Source organism: Notamacropus eugenii, chromosome 4 (genome assembly GCF_028372415.1).
Source record: "Notamacropus eugenii isolate mMacEug1 chromosome 4, mMacEug1.pri_v2, whole genome shotgun sequence".
NCBI lineage: Eukaryota > Metazoa > Chordata > Mammalia > Diprotodontia > Macropodidae > Notamacropus > Notamacropus eugenii.
The window spans coordinates 246,916,109-246,939,640 of record NC_092875.1 but is presented as its reverse complement, the minus strand read 5'-3'; the positions used below and the strand labels follow the sequence as shown (position 1 = coordinate 246,939,640).

At 34.5% G+C, this 23,532-nt stretch overlaps 1 protein-coding gene across 4 annotated transcripts in view; it reads right to left on the bottom strand.

The window, feature by feature from the left end:
* The window catches only part of RBBP8 (RB binding protein 8, endonuclease), a 102,174-nt gene that overhangs the window by 34,256 nt on the left and 44,386 nt on the right, over nucleotides 1–23,532 (bottom strand). For all 4 annotated transcript variants that reach the window (XM_072604378.1, XM_072604379.1, XM_072604380.1 and 1 more), the window contains 6 exons: nucleotides 19,269–19,381; nucleotides 17,733–17,799; nucleotides 14,440–14,609; nucleotides 11,037–11,141; nucleotides 3,134–3,231; nucleotides 208–320 (listed from right to left, as the gene is read on the bottom strand). In XM_072604378.1, the coding sequence (XP_072460479.1) occupies nucleotides 208–320; nucleotides 3,134–3,231; nucleotides 11,037–11,141; nucleotides 14,440–14,609; nucleotides 17,733–17,799; nucleotides 19,269–19,381 (666 nt within the window). The remainder of the gene's footprint in view (nucleotides 1–207; nucleotides 321–3,133; nucleotides 3,232–11,036; nucleotides 11,142–14,439; nucleotides 14,610–17,732; nucleotides 17,800–19,268; nucleotides 19,382–23,532) is intronic.

Here is a 23,532-nt window from a genome sequence, read left to right as displayed (position 1 = left end):
TAAAAAATTAGAGAAAACATCCACCGTAAAAATACGTTTTAACAAAATCTACAAATCACTGCCACACTGAACTCACATCTATGAAATGAAGGGGTTCTACCAGATGACCAATATGACCCATCCTAGCTCTAAATCAATGATCCTGTAATCTCTGTTGTAAAGGCATTTTATTTCTGGATCTTTAAAAAAAAATCTCCCCCAAATCACCTCAAACCATCTTCATTATTTTTTGTGGATTCATGAAAAGGTTGTTTCTTTGGCTCTGCTTCCTGTTGATGGTGAAGTTCTTCACTGAGAGGATTCAAAGCACTTTGAGAGTCCTTCAACAGTAAAATGCATAAGTGATACATATATATTTATCTCATGTACAATGTGCTATATTTAATTGTAATAAAATAAGAAATCAAAAATGAAACTTAAAGTTGACAATTTTATAAATATATTTTAGACAAGTTGCAAAAATCAAAATTTATTAAATAAAAAAATATTAGAAAATTTTTCATTACAAAATTTACTCAAAAAGGTACTTTAAATATCATTTCCCTTAATAAAATTTAGGATAAGTAAAATTACTAGACTAAGATTAAAAGCTAAGTAGGATAGAGCTAATATACATGGAATGAACATAAATTTAAGGCTAAATTTGGGATGAATTCCAAGTATAACAAAGAAATATTTCAATGGGAAAATGTCACTCATTTAAAAAAATTCAATCTGTATACAACTCTATAGGGGCACAACTCTATTATATAAAACAACATAATATCATCCTACAATGAAAGAACTCTTCAACTCAGTCTGAAGAACCCAAATTTTTCTACTCCCATTGAAAACAATATGGGGGCAAAAACTTGATTGAAAAAGATACTAAGTTAAGGCAAATTCTACCTCCTCTCAAACTCCAACTACACAGTGACCAAAAGAATGGTCTGGTCAAACCTTGAAGGCTCAGATCTGATAAAAGTAGTAGTAGCGCTTACTGAGATGAGAGAAGTTGTAATGGACACTGTTCATCTACAGCAACTCTAACTAATGAGTGACTAAGTTATCCTCAGTCTGAAGAATAATGAAAGGACCCAGTAAACTCCTCATGTTGTCTTGCCTTCACCTGCCTCACAGAAAAACCATTCCTTGCATTCTGGGCATTCTCTCTGGCCTCCTACAACTCCAATAAATGGTGATAACCTACCTGAACTCATTCCTTAATGAATAACATACCATCATACCTCCCCATTCCACTGATTCTGGACTCCTAAATGCCACTGCTCAAACCCTACTCTCCATCCTCCACCATCTACTCCCTTGTGCTTAGCCACCTCAAACTAAACACCCCTCCCCCAACATCCCACTCTAAAGGTACTCAATTCTTCCACCATGCTCTCTGGAATGCCTGCTCCATAGAAAACAAATTAACTTTCATCTCACACTTTTGACACTTTTTCTTTCTCATTCACTTATCTTCTTGTACTCACTAAGACCTGGCTCTGTCCCGAGTAGCTTGACTACTCTTCTGGCACAGGTTACACTTTCACTCATGTCCCTATCTCAGTGGCTAAGGTGGGGGTGCTAGAATACCTCTTCTCTCTATCACCACTTCCAGGCTCTCCCTCTACCACTCAGTAATCTCTCCTCCTTTGAAATTCATGCAATCCAGATTTATTACTCAGTCAAGATTGTGAGGGCTGTTGTCTAGTAACCTATATTCTCTCTCCTTCCTCAACAAGTTCAATCTCTCTCCTCCTCAACTTCTGCTCCTCATGAGGGAACTTTGATGGACATATTAATATTTCCTCAAACACCCTAAACTCCCAATTCCTCAAATTACTCATTTTCCATGACCTACTTCTCTAATCCATTACAGCTACACACAAAGATGCTATCACTCACAAGTATTCTCCTCTCATGTTCAAGAACTCTGAAATCTCTTTATCTGATCACAGTCTGTTGTTAATCTTCCTCTACTTCTTCCTGGCTCCAAATTCTGTTCTTCTGCCCTCACTGCTACCTCCAATCCCTCTACCCTTCAGTCTTTTCCCAAACCACTGATGACCCCTGCACTGGTTACACTCTCCATCCTTGCAAAGCTTAACCCATTGGTGAAACAGTTCAATTCCAGTCTACCCTCTTTTCTCAGATAGATCCTGTACCCCTTGATCTGACTTAATGTCTTGCTGTGCCATACTCTAGCCCTGGATTACTCTCATCATTTGCCACCTTTACTCCTACTCACATGCCATTGAACGAAGTTGGAGAAAATAATGAAACTAAATTAACTGGATCCACTAAAAATTTATGTTACAATAAACTCAATGCCTTCTGGTATTATTTCCTCTACCACCACTGTGAATAACTCCAACACATGAAGAGGTGGCCGTTCTCATTACCAAGGCTCTACATGGCCAGGTGAACCCATTCTATTCCATCTTCTCCAGCAGATTGCCCTCTCTCCCATCACGACTCTCACTAATCTCCAATCTGTCCCTCCCTACTGGCTACTTTTCTATTGTCTACAAAATGCCCATGTTTCCCCCATTTTCAAAAATATCCTCACTTGATCCATCCATCCCTGCTATCGTCCTTTAACTCTAGCTATCATCGTCTATCTCTCCTTCCTTTTGTAACTAAATTCTTGAGGAGGCCATCTATTATAGGTGCTTCTACTTGCTTTCCTCTCGTCCTCTTCTTGTCTTTCCACTGTCTGGTTTCTAACCTCATAATTCAACTAAAACTGCACTCTACAAAATAACCAATGATCTCTTAATTTCCTTATTTAATGTTTCTTTTCTCAATCCACATCCTTCTTGACCTCTTTGCATCCTTTTACATGTCAATCACCTTGATATACAATTAGCTGCTGTCAAGTCCTATCAATTTTATATTCCTAATATTTCACTTGCCTAACCTCTCTCCTACACATTCCTTTTTCTCCTGATATTGCCACCATCTTGGTGCAGGCCCTCATCATTTTGTATCTGGACCAAAGGTTTTGGCCTACTCTTGGTTAATCCTGGGTGATGGTTGAGTCCTTTGATGTGTTATTGGCTATAAACATGAAGGTCTTAGGACTTGGAAAAATATTTTTCTCTAAGCTCAATTTAGTTATCATACTTATCAAGACAGACATAGTACTTACAGATTCTTCTTGAACACCAAGTCCAAGTGTTTCAGCAACAACTGCAGCTAAGTTAAAAGATGATTTCTCAATGGGATAATTGTTGGTATCTTGGATATCTAAGTTTAAAAAAAAAAAGCATGTGCAAGTGAATATATAGCTATGGTCTCATAAAAATACAGCACATCCTAGTAGAGAGGTTAAGATGAAGATTACTATGCACTAGATGCAGCTGATAAAAGGGCATAAAGTTTGTTTTAAAAAGTTGGGGGGGGGAGATTTGATATTTAATGCAAAATTATCCTAAAATAAGACTCTAAATAAACTTATTTCATTCATCAAATATGACTACTATCAAATCATAACCTAAAGCCTATTAAGTAAAACTCCTAAATTCTTCAAAATAGTAAATTCTTTTCTCCTTTTGCAATTAGAAGTGTCAACTAAAATTAATCTATTTTCTTCCACTATTGAGTTTAAATTCATTTCAATTCACTGTGACCATTTAATTCAGTTGAAGACTATTCCAAAGAAAAAACAGATGAAAAATATTTATTGCCCAGAATATGATGTTAGTGGATAACCAGCTCATTGAGTGTTTTAAGTAGATCTTAGATGCTGCAGGTGGACAATGAATTACACATAGAACTGAAGAGAAGGAAGAAAGAAAGCTGAGAAATTGTCTAGAACTTTCAAGCATTCAAGCTGTTCTTTGAAACAAAAAGTTTAAAAATACAAAAACATGCACACAATTTCCAAAGATTCAAAACTGGGGCTGACCCATAGGGCAGTGGAGAAATGGTTATAGGTAGGCTGCAGCATATTATCAATGGTGACTTGCACAAAGCAGTGGTGATCTTAAAAGGAAATGGTTGTCAAGAGGGTGAAGCAGAACAGATGGACAGTTTTAGTGCTGCATTGGAAACCATGCATATTAAAAAAGACTTCTGGGAGCCAAGATGGAGGAGTAAGCAGTAAATCACTGTAACTCCCCCATATTCACCTCTAAAAAACCATAAAATAGAGCCCCTAAACAAATCTTGGAACAGAAGAACCACCAAAAAGACAGGGTGAAACAATCTTTTAGCCTAAGAAACTTGGAAAATCCACAGGAAAGGTCTGTCTCACTTGGGTAAAAGGGGAGCATTGTCTAAGACAGGAAGTATACCAGCAAGTCCCACCTCAATAAACCAGTGGGAGAACCTGAGCCCCAGTGTGGCAGAGCAGGCAAATGCCAACACCAGGGGTCCACACGTACCTCAGAATTTAGTTCGAGGAAGCCCTGGGCAAACAGGCAGCTTCTAGCAGCCAGACTGCCATGTGCTTCAGTGTAACCCAAGGTAAACTCAGAAATGTCCTACCAGCCTTAGTTCACACCAGACACTAGCACTGCGTAAGTTGTCAGACCCTATGGCCTCTACTAGCCACTCATCCCACTACTTTAGTGCAGAACCAGACACAAGGATTCCTGTGGACTTCAGGACAACATCAGTGCAGCCCCAGCTAAACAACCTGGGCCTGCAGCCCCTGGCACAAGAGGTTGAGACAGCACCCCTTCCACTCTGGGAGGAGAGCTCAAATTTAAAAGAAAGGAAAAAGACCAAAAAAGATGAGCAAAAACCAAGAATAAAAGAATCTGACCATAGAAAGTTACTGTGGTGACAGGGAAGATCAAGACACAAACTCAGAAGAAGATAACAAAGTGAAAACACCTACGGGCAAAGTTTCAAACAAAAACAAGAAGGGATTTCAAGCCCAGAAAGACCTCATTAGAAAAGCTCAAAAAGGAGCTTAAAAATCATATAAGAGATGTAGAAGAAAAATTGGGAAAAGAAATGAGAATGGTGCAAGAAAATTATGAAAAAAGAGTCAACAACTTGAAAAAAGAAAACAACTGCTTAAAAAGTAGAACTGGCCAAATGGAAAAGGAGATACAAAAATCCAATGAAGAAAACAACTTCACAAAAAGTACAAGTGGCCAGTGGAAAAGGAGGTATAAAAACTAACTGAAGAAAATAACTCCTTAAAAGTTAGAATTAGACAAGTGGAAGTTAATGACTCTATGAGAAATCAAGAATCCATCAAACATTCAAAAGAATGAAAAAATAGAAGAAAATGTAAAACACATAACTGGAAAAACAAATGACCTAGAAAACAGATCCAGGAGAGACAATATCAGAATCAATGGACTACCTGAAAGCCATGACTCCTCAAAAGGAGGTCCTGGATAGCATCTTTCAAAAAATTAAAAAGGAAAACTGTCCTGATATCCTGGAACCAGAGGGCAAAACAAACATTGAAAGAATCGACCAATTACCTCAGGAAAGAGACTCCAAAATAAAAACTCCAAGGAACATTATAGTCAAATTTCAGATCAAGGAAAAAATACTGTAAATGGCCAGAAAGAAACAATTCAAATGTTGGGGAGTCACACTCAGGATCACAAAGGAATTAGCAGCTAACAACGTTAAAGGATCAGAAGTCATACAACATGGTATTCTGGAGGGCAAAGGAGCTAGGAAGGGAATAGAAGATTAGAAAAGTTAGATAGGACAGACCTTTAGAGAAAACAGAATGGGAACAAAAAGGATATACCTTTTTCTCAGCAGTACATGGTATCTACACAAAAAGTGACCATGTACTAGAGCATAAAAACCTCAAAATCAAATGTAGGAAGGCAAAAATATTAATGCCTTCTTTTTAGATCATAATATAATTAAAAATTATGCTGAATAAAGGTCAGTAGAAAGATAGATTAAAAATTAATTGGAAATTGAATAATTTAATCCTAAAAAATAAGTGAGTTCAAGAACAAATTAGACAAAGCATCAATAATTTCATTGAAGAGAATGACAACAGTGAAATATCCCAAAATTTATTGGATGCAGTCAAAACAGTAGTACAGAAGGGAAATTTGACTTCTCTAAATTCTCACAACAAAACAGAGAAAGAACAGATTGATGAATTGGGCATGTAACTAACAAAACTAGAAAAAGAACAAATTAAAACACCAAACTGGAAATCATGAAAATCAAAGATGAGATTAATAAAAATGAAAGTAAAAAAACAACTATTGAGCTACTAAATAAAACCAGGAGCTGGTTTTATGAAAAAACCATTAAGAAAGATAAGCCATTGGTTAATTTGATTTAAAAAAAAAAAGAAAACCAAATATACAATATCAAAAATGAAAAAGGTGAAATCACTACCAATGAAGAAATTAAAGCAATCACTAAAAAATATTTTGCCCAACTTATGCCAATAATAAGACAACCTGAGTGAAATAAATGAATATTTATAAAAATATAAATTAGCCAGATCAAGAGATCAGAAAATAGAATAAATGACCCCATTTAGAAAAAGAAACTGAACAAGTCATTAATGAACTCCCTAAGTAAAAATCCCCAGGGACAGATGGGTTCACAAATGAATTCTACCAAACATTTAAAGAACAATTAATTCCAATAACATAAAGTATTCTGAAAAATAGGTGGAGTCTTACCAAACCCTTTTATGACACAAATATGGTGCTGATATCTAAACAAGGAAGAATTGAAACAGAGGAAGAAAATTCTAGACCAATTTCCCTAATGAATACTAATACAAAAATTTTGAACAAAATACTAGCAAGGTGATTACAACATTAACAAGGATAATACACTATGACCAGGTGGTACAAATGCAGGGTTGGTTCAATACTAGGAAAACTATCAACATAAGTGACCATATCAATAACAAAATCAACAGAAACAATATTATCTCAACAACTGCTGAAAAAGTTTTTTTTGACAAAACACAGCACTTATTCCAATTAAAAACACTGGAAAGCATAGGAAAGGAAGCATTCTTTAAAACGATTATCAATCTAAAACTATCAGCAAGTATTATCTGTAATGAGGATAAGCTAGAAGCCTTATCAGTACAATCAAGGATGAAGCAAGGATGCCCATTATCATCACTATTATTCAATACACTACTTGAAATGCTAGTTAAAGGAATAAGAAGAAATCAAAGCAATTAAATAGGCAATGAGGAAACAAAGCTATCACCGCAGATGATATGATGGCGTACTTAGAGAATCCTAGAGAATCAAATAAAAAACTACCTGAAATGATTAACAACTTTAGCAAAGTTATAGGACATAAGATAAACCCACAAAAATCATCAGCATTTCCAAATATTACCAATAAAGCCTAGCAGCAAGGGAAAGAGGAATTCCAATTAAAATAACTGTAAACAATATAAAATACTTTGGAGTCTACTTGCCGAGACAAACCCAGGAACTATATGAACACAACTACAAAACACTTTTCATGCAATAAAGTCAGATCTAAACAACTGGAAAAATATCAATTGCCCATGGGTAGCCTACAATTCTAAGTTATTTTACTTATTCAATCCCATACCAAACTACCAAAAAAATTATTTTATAGAGCTAGAAAAAACAACAACAAAATTTATCTGGAAGAATAAAAGGTCAAGAATATCAAAGCAATTGATGACAAAAAAAAAAAAATACAAAGGAAGGGCCTAGCAGTACCAGATCTCAAATTATATTATCATCAAAACTATCTGCTACTGGCTAAGAAAAAGATTGGTGGTTCAGTGGAATAGATTAGTTACCCAAGACACAGTAGTAAATGACCACAGTAACCTAGAGTGTTTGATAAATCCAAAGATCCCAACCTTTGGGATAAGAACTCACTATTTGACAAAAACTGGTGAGAAAAAATAGGTACATGATTTAGACATAAAGGGTGTGTGACACCATAAGCCAGAAGTGGGGATCCTTTGGATTCAGTCAAAGGGCTACACTTGAGGACCTAGAGGGGCAAATGTGGCCTCAAGGCCTGGCACAAGCAAATGAGAAGAGCAAGGTCTACCTGTCAGATCTAAGGAGAAGGGAAGAATTCATGACCAAAAAGAGATAGAGCAGTATGAAATGCAAAACAGATAATTTTGATTATTAAACTAAAAAGCTTTTGCATAAACAAAACCAATACAGCCAAGAATAGAAGGAAAGCAGAAAGCTGGGAAACAATCTTTACAATAACTATGTCTGATAAAAACCCAATTTCTCAAATATACAGAGAACTGTCAAATTTACAAAATACAAGCTATTCCACAATTAATAAATGGTCAAAGGATATGAACAGGAAGTTTTCAGATGAAGAAATCAAAGTTATCTATAGGCATATAAAGAGGTGTTCTAAATCACTTTTGATTAGAGAAATGCAAATTAATACAATTCGGAAGTACCATTTTACATTTATCAGATTGGCTAATATTACAATAAAGGAAAATGATAAATGTTGGAGAGGATGTGGGAAAATTGGAATCTTAATGCACTGTTGGTGAAGTTGTGAACTGATCCAACCATTCTGGAGAGTAATTTGGAACTATGCACAAAGGGCTATAAAACTGTGTGTATACCCTTTGATCCAACAATATTACTACTAGGTCTGTACCTCAAAGCTATCATAAATAAGGGAAAAGGACCTACATGTGCAAAAATATTTATCATAGCCCTTTTTCGTGGTGGCAAAATATTGAAAATTGAGAGTGGGAACTGGGAAATGGCTAAACAAGCTGTAGTATATGAATGTAATGGAACACTTTTCAGAAAAACCTAGAAAGACTTGTACAAACTGATGCTAAGTGAAATGAACAGAACAAGGAAAGTATTATACACAGCATCAGCAGCATTATATATGATCAACTATGAGTGACTCAGCTCTTCTTAGCAACACAATGATCTAAGAAAAGTATAAAAGACTCATGAGGGAAAATGCTATCCACATCTATGTAAAGAATTGCTGGACTCTGAATGCAGATTGAAGCATACTTTTTTCACTTACTTTATTCTTTTCTGTTTGTTTCCTTTTTGATGTGTTTCTTCTTTCACAACTGTGACTAATATGGAAATGTTTTACATGACAGCACATGTATAATCTGTATCAAACTGCCTACCATTTTAGGAAGAGGGAAGGGAAGGTAGGAGAAAAATTTGGAACTCAAAATCTTGTAAAAAGGAATGCTAAAAATTGTCTTCACATGTAATTGGGAAATAAAATAAAATACCATTAAAAAAAACAAAATAAAATTCCTCCAGCACCCTGGGTGTATCCCTTATGGAAGGCTCCCACATGAATAAAGACCACAAAGGACAAAGCATGGATGGTTTGTGATTTTTACTTTTGGAAGGAGTTCTCAGTGAAAGACTGGATTCCCTGAAGAACTGAACTAAGAAGGTTATTTTAAATGCCCTTTTTATTGTCTTATAAACATCTTAGATCACAAGCTGGAAGAGAACTTAGAAGACATCTAGTCTAACTTCTTCATTTTAAAGATATGGAAACTGAGGTTGAGAGATCTTCAGTTACTTGTCAAGAGTCATTAAGGAAAGGCTTTCAACCTTCTCGAGCATTTCTCCATTTGGAACAAAACTCTGATTACAATAAGGTCAAAGGAAAAGAGAACAAATGGAAGTTCCTTTTATGGAATATATATATATATATATAGTCTACAGTGTAAAGGATATCCAAATAATATAGCTGCCTGACACTATATACTGGCATGCTTTAGACATAATTATTCAAAAGTCCTTGACAATAGAGAAGTTTGGAAGATAAGTATGTTTGGGGAGAAAAATAATGTAATTTATCTACTCATCCTGGGTGATTTACCCTGTCCCATTCTCAAAAATGGAAATGAGGAAGAATGGATCTTACTGGTTATTGCCCCAAAGAGCAGAGATTGCCTTCTAAGGAACGCCTGCTTCAGCCATGAGGTGATATGAGAAGTAGAGGATAGGTCTAAATCTTTCCAGTAGTATCTAAAGAAGTGTCTAACTGGTTTAGGTTACAACTGATTTCTGGGACCAACAACCTGTTCAAGGATAGATGCTGCACAGGAGAAGGAAGAGGGAAGAATGTGTAGATAAGGTGGGCATAGTTGCACTGATGACAAGCTTCATGATTGGCTATTACAAGCAAGGATGGGAAATGATTTTTCTTCCCATCTTTTACATGGCTGACCCTTCAAATTAGGCCATGGTTTCCCCCCACTCCCACCAAGGACCTATGGTAATCACTTTAGAGACCACTGGATAGTCAAGCCTCATTAATACAGACTACTAAAATTTGGAATGATTTAGGAATGAGTTGGTCTGAAGTTTGTTATTGCTATTTAAAAAATGATACAAGAGAAATGTTTAAATTACTATTTGCAAGCACTTTAAATCTCCTATTTGAATGAAACAATTACAAGGCAACATTAATAACCACAATAAATTAAAACATAATGAACTTGACCTTTTTAATGCATTCTGATTTTAGGAGATTATTAAGAAGATATTTGCTATCAGAGATTTATTTTTTTAAAGTAGCTTTTGGAGACCAGTACAGATTCATACCAATCTTTTTCATTTCTTGCTTTTAAAGGTTTATTTAATAGTTATTTTTGATATTTATCATGTCACTTAAATAAAAATTTTTTTCCCTTTCCCCCAAATTAAATCTAAAAGATAAGAGAACTTTTTTGTTATTGCTGTCTCCAAAATATCTTCAGGATAATAAGAGGAAAATAAATAGCATTAAATTATACTATTAATTATTAATATACTAAATTATACTATACTATAAAATTAAATAGTATTCCATATATTGCACTTAGTGAGGCAGGAGAATGTGCAAACATATTCTGGCTAGACTTTTTAACAACAGCTGGCAAAGAAAGGGTTATAGTGCTTAATAGGTCAAATTTAAATTTATCAGAAAACCACAAACCACCCCATTCTTTAAACTTTTCAATTAGTTGAATATTTCCTATATAATTAGGTAATGCATGAAATTGACATGCCTTCCCCTAATTTAAAAAATTTCTTAAAAAAAACTATTATTAAATAATCCAATGCTATTCTTACTGGTCATAGGTGACAATGTTTGATCACAAGTATCTGCTACAAGAATTTCACTTTCATAGTGGTTTTGCTGCAGTTGTGTTGAAGACTTTAGACTTTTTGTTAATTCTGGAAAAACAAAACACATATATAAAATTTTTAAAATAAGAAATTAAAGAAAACATGAGAGAAAAATCAAATGCATTAAAAATGTGGTTACAGAAACTTTCATAAGCCTGTAAACATTCAGTATCTTAATTTCATAACTGATAATAACAAAAACTATGAGGTAGCAGAGCGAAAGCACAAATTACTGCTTCAATACATAGGTTTTCTGAGACTTATAAGGTAGTATTTCATCTGTATGACTAGTTTATATATTTCCATTTTTTGTCTTATCAAAAGTGCTCATGATATCTTACATATTGCTATCTGAAAGACGACCTAATTCCTACCTCATCTACAACAATACATAGTCTAGAAAATGAATAGCAAGACCTGAAGTAATTTTTTAAGGGATTGAGGAAGTAGCTTTAAAATACCTGGTCCTGTAAAAATTCAGTTTCACTGAAAAAAGCCAAAATCACAAACTTACAAATAAATCAGTATGGACTCACTAGAGAAATACACCAGGTGCTTAATAAATACTTAATGAATTGAATAGAGTTCATTTCATTCAAATAGTTGGCTCAAAATATTCACAATATTCTTTGCAACCAAATGTTTTAGATTCACAGTAATAGTAATATGAATGTCCAGAAGAGGAGGAATGCACACAAATGCAATTTTTCTTAGGAGTTAAAAGTTACATAATAATCCTCAATAAGGGAAAAATGAACCAGAGGAATTTACAACACATACAAAGGAAGAATTCTCTAACAAAGGAAATTGGTATAATCTGCTTTACTGCATGTTCACATTCATTTAAGATGATTTAGATAGTGTCCTAATAAATTAGTATCCGTTTAAAACAGTTTAAGTACAATCCTACCTGGTATTAAGGAAAAGGGTTGATAACTGAAGTTCCTTCAAAAAACTATGTCTTTGGTTTTCAATTTAGGATCTAGCTGCTGTATCCACTAAAGCCTTATTACGATGTGAAGGTGAGTTTAAATTCTCTAGGGACAAGATGACAGCGTGGAAGCACTAGAAAGTTTTAACTGGCAATCTTCATGAATTAGCCTGCTGATGGACTATTATGTTCACAGTCTAAAACAGGTGTTAACCACTGTTCTGTCACAGACCTCTCTGTCAGCCTAGTGAAGTCAATATTCTACTTCTTAGAATAATGTTTTTAAATAACTGAAATAAATGCTAATCTTGAGTTAGAGGTGAGTGGGAATAAAGATGTATTTTCCCCCATCTATGATCATGGATTCCCAAAAATCTGTTCATGGACTCCAGGTTAAGTCCCTGGTTCTAAAAGATCTATCTAGATATGTCAGGTTGGAGAAGCTCATTATCAGAAGGCTGGCTATAAGCTGATGACATTTTTGGTCAAAACAACTCCTTATATTAAGGGGTTAAGGGGCTGCTCTGCTTTCATAAAGGTATACACAGATGAAATTACAATGCTGTGTAATGGTGCAGGATACTGATTTGTCTGTCTTCCACTAGATGGTGACATAAGTGCATATAGTAGAAAAGAATTCTAGCAACTTCGTAAGTTTCTTCATTTTTAAAAGAAAGATCCATGTCACTTTCTGCACAGTCTTTGAAGAAAGCCTATTGAAATAGACTATTTTTTCAACACAGTATCCATTATATTCTTGCTAACCTGATTCATGATTCTATAAAGACAACTATAATTAAATTTTTTTATTTGCACAAGTAGAGGGTAAATCATGATGTGAATAACTAAAAAATAATTTATATATAACTCTGAAATGCATTGCTATATCTTTTATCCAAAGATCTTCTCAGTTATTTTGGGTTTCAGCCTAATAGTAAAATTTACATTCACATCCTCCTTTAGACTTTGCAAAGCACTTTTCCTGTCTATGATCTTATTTGATACTGACAAGAACTCAAAGAAAAGAAAACGTTAGCTTGCTCAATGTTAAATGGCTGTTGCAGAGTTGGACTTTGAAACCAAGGTTTTTTTTTAAAAAAATTCAAATCCAGTACTACATCACAAAGCAGTTTCCCAAAGAACATGATAAAGAGCAGAGCAGTACGGAAGAGAACCTCATGGAGGGGAGGACGTTAGAGAGCATAAAGAGTTAGATACTGAAAATGACATGAACAATAATACATAAAGAACACACTAAGAGTTCCAACATTTAGATTAGGATAATTCTTAGCATTTTCTGTTCCACCATTTAACCACCATGGACCTAAATGGATCACTCTGGACTTAAAACCAATAGTACTTTTCTCTCTGGTTCATTTAAGTTAAAAAATTAATCATGTGATGATGCACCTTTCAGTAATGAGCATTTAAATAACATTAAGATTGAAACCAGAGGTCACAGATATTCTAAGTATTAACTTTATGACTTTAAATCAGTGCATTAGAGACAGTTTTGGTGTAGCAGAAAGAGTCAAACTTGGCATCATAAGACCTTTGTTCAAATCTTGCTTCCAACATATACTGGCTATGGGACTATGAGCAAGCAGTCACTTCAACCAATTTTTAACTTCCTTTTCTGTAATTGCGGATGCCTGGAGTACCTAGTTCCCTGGGTTGCTGTAAGGCTTAAATGAGACAAGCTACATAAAGAATTTTATAAATCTTAATGTGTCATGTAAATGTCAGCTATTGTAAGTCCTTTCATGTCTCAGCACCTTAGTTTCCTGATCTACAAAATGAGGAAACTGATCTAGATGATTTCTAAGGTTTTTTCCAGATCCAAATCCATGACCTTGGAGCGTCAGGCACCAGGCACCTAGGATGTGATGGGTGTCTAGTTGAAGCTTCTCCAGTTTAGTAAAAAAGTTGGTTATGGTGACACAGCCTTCAAGAGACCCATTTCAGCTCCACATCAAGAAGTGGCATCAGAATAATACTTTTGTGGAGAGTGTCACATTGAACACATTTAAAAATCATTTTCCAAAGTCACAAGTAGAGCTATGAACAAAATTCTAGCCTCAACATATCTGACCTTAAATCTAATAAACTAACAAATTCAGCTACAGCAGACGTATAAAAGCTGTAGACCACAAAACTCTATTCAAACCAGATTAAAATGTAACTGGGAAACTTTTAACAAAATAAAAAAAAATAATACAGCATAGATAATGTTAATGTGTGGTTTTCTAAGTCAATAAGTGGCCCACAGGGATCCATTTCTATTTGAGTTTAGTATCAATGAACTGTATACAGCATAGGTTAAACAAATAATGAAGTTCCAACATAAAACATTCTAAGTGATTATAGTTATGACTTAAGTGACTCAATTCCACACAATTCTCCATAGATCCTTACCGTTTGTACATAGAGGGTGTTCCAAATCAGTATGTGTTTGCTCTACATATCGGACATGTAGGTTTTCCTTCTTTCTTCGTAGTCGGTTAAGTCCAGGAAATGAGAAAGTTAATATAGGTGAATCAGGGATAACTTCCTCCTCAGGCTCTGCTGCTTTGTGCTGTTTCTTTCTGATGGGGTCAGGGCATGAAGTCAATATAAAGAAATCTATTTGAGAATATCTAATAATGCCTTCTACCTGCCCACCTCCACCTGCTTTCAGTTGTTAACACTATTATCATCTAGCCAGTCAATCATTTCTGACTTTTTCCCTCTCATTCTTCCTCACATCTCCTCTGCTTCAACAAAAATAATCATTTGTCAAGCAACCACTTGGCTCTCACTTTTTCATACTTAGCATATTGTGACAGCACCCTAATTTTCTTCCTTCCTTTAATCTATCCCTTCCCCAATTCATTCCTCACACTGTACCTGGACCCATCATTCCCTCTACTCATAAATCTTCAAGAGATCCCCAATGCCCACCAAAGAGAGAGAAAATTCTAATCCTGGCATTTGAGGCCTGCAGTCTAGCTTGAGCCTATCTTTATCTTTCTGGTTAACAGTGAAGAATTTATGCTGATCCAATTAAACAAACCTAGGTCATACTGTGACTAATGGCATGCAACTGAATAATGGTAGAACAGGTTCAGATTGAAGTCTGTGGCCACAGACTTGAATGGTGATAAGTAGGCCCACAAGTGGATCTAACATGAATTTCCAAAGAACTAATAAAGGTTAGCTTATTCATGTTTAATGTTAATATAACCAATCTCTATTCTAGCTCAGACTAATGTTAAAAGTTTCTAAAAATATATTGAGAATTCTCACTTCTGCATATATGATTACTACAGTTTCATTACGACAGCATTTAAATTTCATTTCACTTTCCTAAAAGTATAAATTTTTAAATCTATAGAAAAGTATAGATTAAAATTTTTTCATAAGAGATATACTAAAATTGCCTAAAAGAGTTTCTTTTCTCTAGTAAAGAATTCACACCTTAATTCTATAAACAATTCTGTTTTTCAGGGTTCTGAGCTTTCTAGGAATTTTTTAAAGTGCTATCATCTTCAAATCTCTGATTTTAATATCTTTCCTCCATAATTATTTTGTCTTAGGACAAAACAAATCACATCCAAGCAAGACAAATCACATGAGAAAGGCTTACAGATTATTGGAGCATGAAGTCTACCTGACCTAGCTTTAAACTGATCACATCACAGTCTACTTGCCTGTTAGTCATAAAATTCTGCCTGAATCATGAATGAGTCACGAGGAAAAACTAATTTCCTGACAAGGCCAGTCTAGAAGAGGCAGGGCTCATAGAAGGAAAAAGCTAGCTCTAACCAGAGATTTCTAAATCAAACAAACAACTTGTTAGCTTTGTCCTTCTTTGTCCTTCTGACACAAAGTGAATAAAAGGGGAAGAAGAAAAGACAACTAACTTTGATAAATGACTACTTTGTTTACAAAAATCTTGGCTCTCATTTTGAGACAAATCCTACTTTTATGTAAAAGCCTTTGCATTTGCTGTTTTCCAACTTGCCAAATAAAAGGAAATTGCTTTGAGAGAAAGGAAACAAAGGCAGGCTCATTAAGACACTCAAAAACTGAGATGGGTTAGGTTAACCTCCTATATAGCTGACATCTTACATAAAAAAAAAAGACATTTCTGCACTGAGCTCATCCAATTTAAATTGATCATAAATCTAAGCTCTTAGTCTCTTTATTACTTTTCTATGGTTAATTTTTAAAGGATAAAAAAAAACCACTTGTGAGTTGTGAGTGAACATAAATGATAAGCTTTCAAACTAATCTGGTACATAACGCTTCTACAAAGCAAACAGCATCAGACACTTTCAACACATTTCATCAGTTCTTTCTGGCATCTATATGTGTTTAATTTTAGTTTTGTTCTCAAGACCAATTATCACACTTTTGCCTACCATTTGTCTCTTAACACTGACTACAAGTTGTAAAACAGTCACAGACACAGGCAATAATGCTTTCTATCAAATTCCACAGATCAGTGAAAAGGGAATCAGAAAGTGTTAATGGCATTATCTATACCTAGATGAGGGGCAGCTAAATGTACAGTGGATAGAGGGCTGGGCCTGAAGTCAGGAAGATTCTATATAACCCTGAGCAAGTCACTTAACCTTGTTTACCTCAGTTTTCTCATCTGTAAAATGAGCTGAAGAAGGAAATGGCAAATCGCTCCAGTATCTTTGCCAAGAAAAACCCAACAGGGTGACAAAGACTTGGACACAACTGAAAATGACCGAATACACACACCTACATGACAATTTCACCCCTCCTTCTGCTAATACCCTGTCCTTCCCCTATTACCTCCTTTATCTGACACTAATGATTCCCCACCTTTAATTTCCACTCAATACTTTCAGTTGGATGATGACACAGTAAATATGATGGTCTACATAGCAATAAAATTAGGAAAACTCAAAATCCTACTATTACTACTGATCTAAGAGAAAACTGATATGGAATTTAATGAAAGTCATGAGAAGAGAGTACAGAAGCTGTAACACTTGTAATAGCTAAGAAACTGTCTCCATAAGTTGTCCTAAAGATTTAGAGTAACTTTTTTTTATTACAGGAATGCATACCCACAAAAAAAAAATCTCTTTAAAGAGCATGAAAAACCAATTTGGATCCAAAATCTAATGATTATTGCTATATGTTTTTTGGAAACTAAGGTGTAATCTTATAAAAGTGAATGTTGAAAACAAAATATTAATTAAAATTGTAAGTGGGCAATATTTAACAAAACAAATAAAATACAATAAAATGTAGATAATGTTGATGCATAGTTTTCCAAGTCAAAATGTGTTTCGCTGGGATCCTTACGTACAGTTTAGTGGCCCCATTCCTATTTGAGTTTGACATCACTGCTTTAAATAATGATTAAATATTAAGAGTCTTTTTAAAAAAATGAAACTAAGTTCTAGAATTTTTCTTAAGTTCTTAAATTTTTCAAGAATTAAAAGCAAGGAGTCTTAAGTCAGTGAGACATTACAAGGCTTGTTTTGATCTTCCCGTTAGAATAAAATAACATACGATTTGCTTTAGAGAAATCAAAATCAAACAAATTATATATGGCTGCCACCAAAATAAAAATATCTTTGAAGTAGTTTAATAAGTCAAATGACTATATCCTGCATAAACTCCCTACAAGTACTGTTCTAAATAAACCTTATGTATTCACAGCATACACACACATATATACTCACTCAATTTTCTGATGTAGCTGCTCTGAAAGTTTTTTGTTTTCTTCTTGTAAGACATTCTTATCATTCACTGAAATATTTTAGGAAAAGAAGCCATATAAGAAATTGAAATCTAACAAAATAAACGGGCAATCAAGGGAAAATATGCATTACTAGATAACTGTTGATTTATTGATTTATGCTAGATTTTTCCTCACTCAAGTCAGGACAATGTCAGTTAAGCTTATTAATTATACCATGCAAAATTAATTTGTTACTAGGCACTGATTATTACATCTGAAGTTTCATGACTACTATGTAACTGATTAACTGATGATCTTATGTAACGCTTGTGGACCAAAAGGAAAAAGTACTTAATGTGCAAAGGAGTATATCATTATTCATGCTGAGGATAAGAAGGAAGTGAAAAGCATTCCATCTGGTTACTTATTCCATCTAATTTCCAAGTGTCTTACCTCCTCAGATAGAATACATTATGGACACAAATACTAGTGGTAGATATTATAGATGAAATTAGAAACATAGTTTCATTTGTCAGGGAGAAAGTAAAGGAAGTTTCTGTTCAGGTATTGATTAAACTAGGTGCCTTTGAGGTCCCTTCCAGTTCTGAGGTTCTATGATTCATCAGACTAAATCTGGTCATGGAAAATATCACAAAGTAAATATATAAACAAGTTAAAATATTATTTCTTGAAAATAATCTCTTCTCTGTTTACGAATGTAAATAACAACTGTAAGTAAATTGTATATACACCAAAGAACTAACTACTTTGTAGAAATTTGTCTCATTTAAATTTACTTCACAACCAATACTCGATGCTCTATTCAGCAAGAAGAGTTAGCAACACTTACCCCTGCTAATGTGGAAAAAGTCAGATTACAGTAAATACCAACAATACAAGCTTTAAGACTAGGCTGCTTCAAGTGTTTATCAGTAAACCAATGGTTTGAAACTTGCATTATATTTTCCTACCAGTAAAGTAACAGATAAGTTCCCAGGCTAGTCCATAAAGGCCAATTTTAATTCATAGTACATTTTAAGGGAATGTGCTAGAAGTACAATATTAGTATTATTTAAACTGTTGCATTTAATACTGTCTCTGTGGAAAAATACATTTGAATGACTGTATCTCCCCATGCTTTGCCGGCCAGACCGGCTTCTTCCACATAGGAGAGGAGCTGACAATGCTGGGAGTAGATTCAGATAAACCAGTAACTCTTCAACTCTACACTTCATTTAGTTTGTATGAAACAAACAGTGTATGAGAAAGGATAGTGCCTTGGGGCATTCTGGAGAGGAAAGGACAGCTGCTCCCCAAAATATGAATCAATCTCTCTCTCTCTCACATACACACAAACACTCCACTATTTCTATGTAAAGGATTCCTTCCTACTCCCACCAGATTTATATATGCAGACTCTCACAAATGTATTTTAAAAGGAAATAGTTAAATAATATCATTACCAATTTATTGAGAAGCTTACCAACAAATATCATCTTACATTGGATATTAAAATTTTGAACAAAGAAAAACTCACTAAGTTCAGTGATAAGTTTAAGATTTTGTTGCCGGATATTTTCAAACTCCTGTTGTTTTTTCCTCATGTGTTCTTCAGTCACTGCACAACGGTCACATAACCCTGCTCTTAGCCTATGGAACAGAAATGAAACTTCCCATTGTAAAAACACTTCCATTTAAACTTTAAGATTTTTTTCACCTGATGAACTTTAAATATTCACAAATGAGTTAATATAAAATCAAAAACACTAGATAGACTGAAAATGTTTAATAATTTCATATTCATTTAAAGGGCAATATCACTAAAGGGCCTGCCTCTGACTCATACGAGAAGTTGTGAACATGGGCAAGTAACTTAATCTCTCAATCCCTTAAGCAATTCTCCAAGACTCTAAATTAGAGATTAGTTGAGTTCTATGCAGGAAGTAGTTTCCCACACCAATGAAAGCTCAAGTCTAGAACATTAACAAAGTCTTTGAACATCCTCTACTTATGTTGGGAACTTTGAATTTTGAGTGAATTTTGTTCTATAAGCCTGGCTCATTTTAGATTTTACCAAGAGGCTTTATGTATTGAAGAAAAGCATCTTATTTTACCTATGGAGGTTGTTTCCAAGCCCAACATTACAGCAGGACTACAACATATAATATTAAATTTTAAGAATATTTTTAAAGAGAAGCTTTACCCTTATGTTTTTGGTACCAATCACATCACCAAGTATCAGCTGCCTAAAATTCAAACATTTATCATCAAATAAATCTTTATTATGAAAAATAAAATAAGCCTTTGTCATTATCAAGTCACAGAAAAAGCACCTGGGTTCTGGTGTGCATATTCTACATTTGTCACTAAGACTGGGCCCCTAAAGAATATATCTTCCATAATTCCAATGGTCACATTCTGAACTACCATGATTAACTCTTCTTTTTTTATAAATAGATTATGACTTGTCATTTGCTTGATACTTCTTTGCCGAATGAATGAATGAGCATTTATTAAGTTCTTCTATGTACCTGTGCCAAGAATTATTCTAAGTGCTGGGGGATACTTCCAAGAAGTTCTAATTCTAATTGAGGGAGACAACACATAAAGTTTAGCTGTAGGGTAGATATTCATGCAGATGTTACCCATAGGGAGGCTTTTAATTTCATTTTTAGATTTTAGATTTTTCATAGACACCCTCTAGAGATGACCATTTTTTACTATCTTGGACAAATATAGAGGCAAGTACCTATTGTTAGCCTTTATCAACTGCTCAAAAGCTACAAAAGTATTTTCAAAAGTTCTAAAGATATTTTTTATATACTCTGCATGTCTTAGATCCATACCATTCTCACTATTTATTTAGACAACACCAGAATTCAGGTCTTCATCACCTCTCACAATGGAATCCCTAATTAGAAGTCTCCTACTCTAAGTCTCTTCCCATTCCAAATCTATTCTGATGCCAATGTTACTTTCCTTTGCACAGATATGACTCAATATTCCCCTAGAGTGTAAAACTCATTCATTCCTATAGCCTCTATAATCAAATAGAAAAATTCAATTTAGCTGTTAAAGCTCTTCTCAAACTGATCCCAATTTTCTAGCCTCCCTGTTCACTTTATGGTACAGCTAAGTTCAGATTACTAAAAGCAATGAATCCTCTGGAAATATGTAATGCAAATTTGAAAAATGCAATCACTGTAGAGGAATCATTATCTGCACTAGTTGCAACCTTCTTTCTGGTCTTCACAAATGGGCTTTCACCTCTGTGTTAAGATTCAGTTCAAACACTAACATCTCATCTTCTCAAGTACTAAGGTTCCCTAAACTACTTTATTTTGTGTTTATTCTTTATGCATATTTTTATGCAAATGTTGCTTTCCCCCCCTTTATAATTAAGTTCCTGTTGTATTTAAATCCATGGTACCTAGTACCAGTCTACTATAGAGCAGGAGCTTCAAGTTAGTTGACCTGACTGACTGAATCCTTTTACTTTTTTTAAGAGAAAGTACTGATCTTTCTATACTAGTTGTATGGTGAAGGGACCACTCTCACTATCTTATTGGTTTTTGTTGGAATACTTTCAAATTTTTATTTTCCATTTTAAGGTTCCAAAACTGTACTAAGACTGTTATTCCACAGGTGTTAATTGCTTTAATTCTGTTTTTCCTTTTGAGTTTTGATTTAAGGATGATAGTTAAGTTTCTTGACATACATAGACATGACTTTCTCCTTAAAATGACTTCTGCTCAGTGTGTCTTGCCTTAAGATGAGCAAGGTATTTGCAAAGAGTACCTTCATCAGCTAATTCGATTCAATCTTATGATTCGAGCTAGAAGTCTTCAGTTCCTCTTTTTCCTTGGCATACATTAAAAATACTATACTTCAAGTCCAAATAACAACTTTATGCCATGGGAGAAAAGAATCCATGAGATGAAAGAGCTGTTTAATTTTCAGTGCAGTCATGTAACATGACTTCATACATATACATCAAGTAATCAACAAGATAGTTTGGTACAACTGCCTCATAAGTCTACAGGTCATTCAGTTCTATTTAGAACATACGATAATGGGTTTAATGCAAGGCAAAACTAGAGGCTAAGTGGATAGAATTCAATTCAAATATAATCCCACACACGTTGTGTGACCCTAGGAAACCACTTAAACTTTGTTTGCCTTAATCCATTACAGAAGGAAATGGTAAACCATTCCACTACCTTTGCCAAGAAGACCCCATCAAAGGTATTAGGGTACGATGGTGCATGGGGTCACAAAGAGTTGGACAAGGTAGAAGTGAACAAAACTACAATAGGTGTAAACTTTTTCTCTGAAAGATAGTAGGTTTTATATTAATTTTTCTCAACATCACTATTATTTTCTCAACATTGTTTAAACAGAGAATAGTCTTCTATGTGAACTTCAACCGCTCTGAAAGTTTCACTGTAACTTGAACCTGGTACAGAGATTTTTAATTTCTGTTTAATGTCACAGATTCCTTTGGAAGTCTAATGAAGGCTATGAACCTCTTCTAAGAAATTGTTAAATGCATAAAATACATGGGGTTATGAAGAAAATCAATAATATTGAAATAGTTGTAAAATATTGAAAAAAAAATTTATGAAACCTAGGTTAAGAACCCATGACCTATGTCATATATTTTGACATGAATAAACCATGAAGACAGAGCTGAGTCAACAGCTTTGACATCAACACATGCAGTAAAAAAAACCCATAGTGACAATGCTTTTGGGTAGCTTGTTCAATAATTACTAAATTGATAAGTTGTTCTTTCTTATTCTGAGACTCTTTTGTGCATCTTTTTTTGTTTTTGAGTCAATATATTGTTTTCCTGTATGTTAATAGATAGGGGGTGGAGGACAGGAGTGGGGGTGTAGAATGCAAGATATAAATCCTTTTTATAAAGTTCATAAAACACATAACTGGCCTATATTTGGAGAGGTCATTTGTGTTCTTGTCTTTTGGTAACAGGTCAGTCAAAAAGCATTTACCAAAGTGCTTACTACGTTCCAAGCACCATGCCAAATTCTGAGGATACAAAAAATGGTGAAAAAAAGGGTCCCTGTCCATAAAGAACTCACATTCTTGTGTGGAAAGAGCTTATAAATAACTAGGTACATATAAGATGATAGTAGATGAAAGGAAAAGCAGCTTAGGAAGACTGGGAAAGGATGCCTGGAAAGGTGGGGTTTAAGCTGAAATCCTAAAAGAAGTCATGGAATCTAAGAAGTGGAAGTGAAAAATAGCATTTCAGACTGAAGGATAGTCAATGCAAAAGTAGAGAGATGAGGGATAGCCAGTGTAGATGGACAGTAAAGTGTGTGGAGGGAGGTGGATATATGAAGCTAGGAAAGGTAGAAAGAGACCATGTTATTAAAAGCTTCAAACACCAAACAAAGAAAACTAATGAAATTTGCTAGAAGTATGTGGGGGCAGAAGAGGGTGACAGGCAAACCAATATTTTTAGTAAAATCATCTAGGCAGTTGAATGGAAGGTGGATTGGAGAGGGAAAGGTTAGAAGCAAGGAGAATAATTAAAAGGCTATTATAAAAATCTGTGCATGAAGTGATGAGGGTGGTTGAAACTAGGGTAAGGAGTTGTGTAAGTAGAGAGAAGGGTATGATATAGTGATGCTGTGAAGGTAGAAATGCTGAGATTTGGCAATGAACTAGAAATATGTGGAGTTAAGTGAGAAAGTGAGCTGTCATTCTTGTTATGTCATTAAATATTTCCCAATTACATTTTAAAAACATTTTAGCATTCAATTTTAAAAATTTTG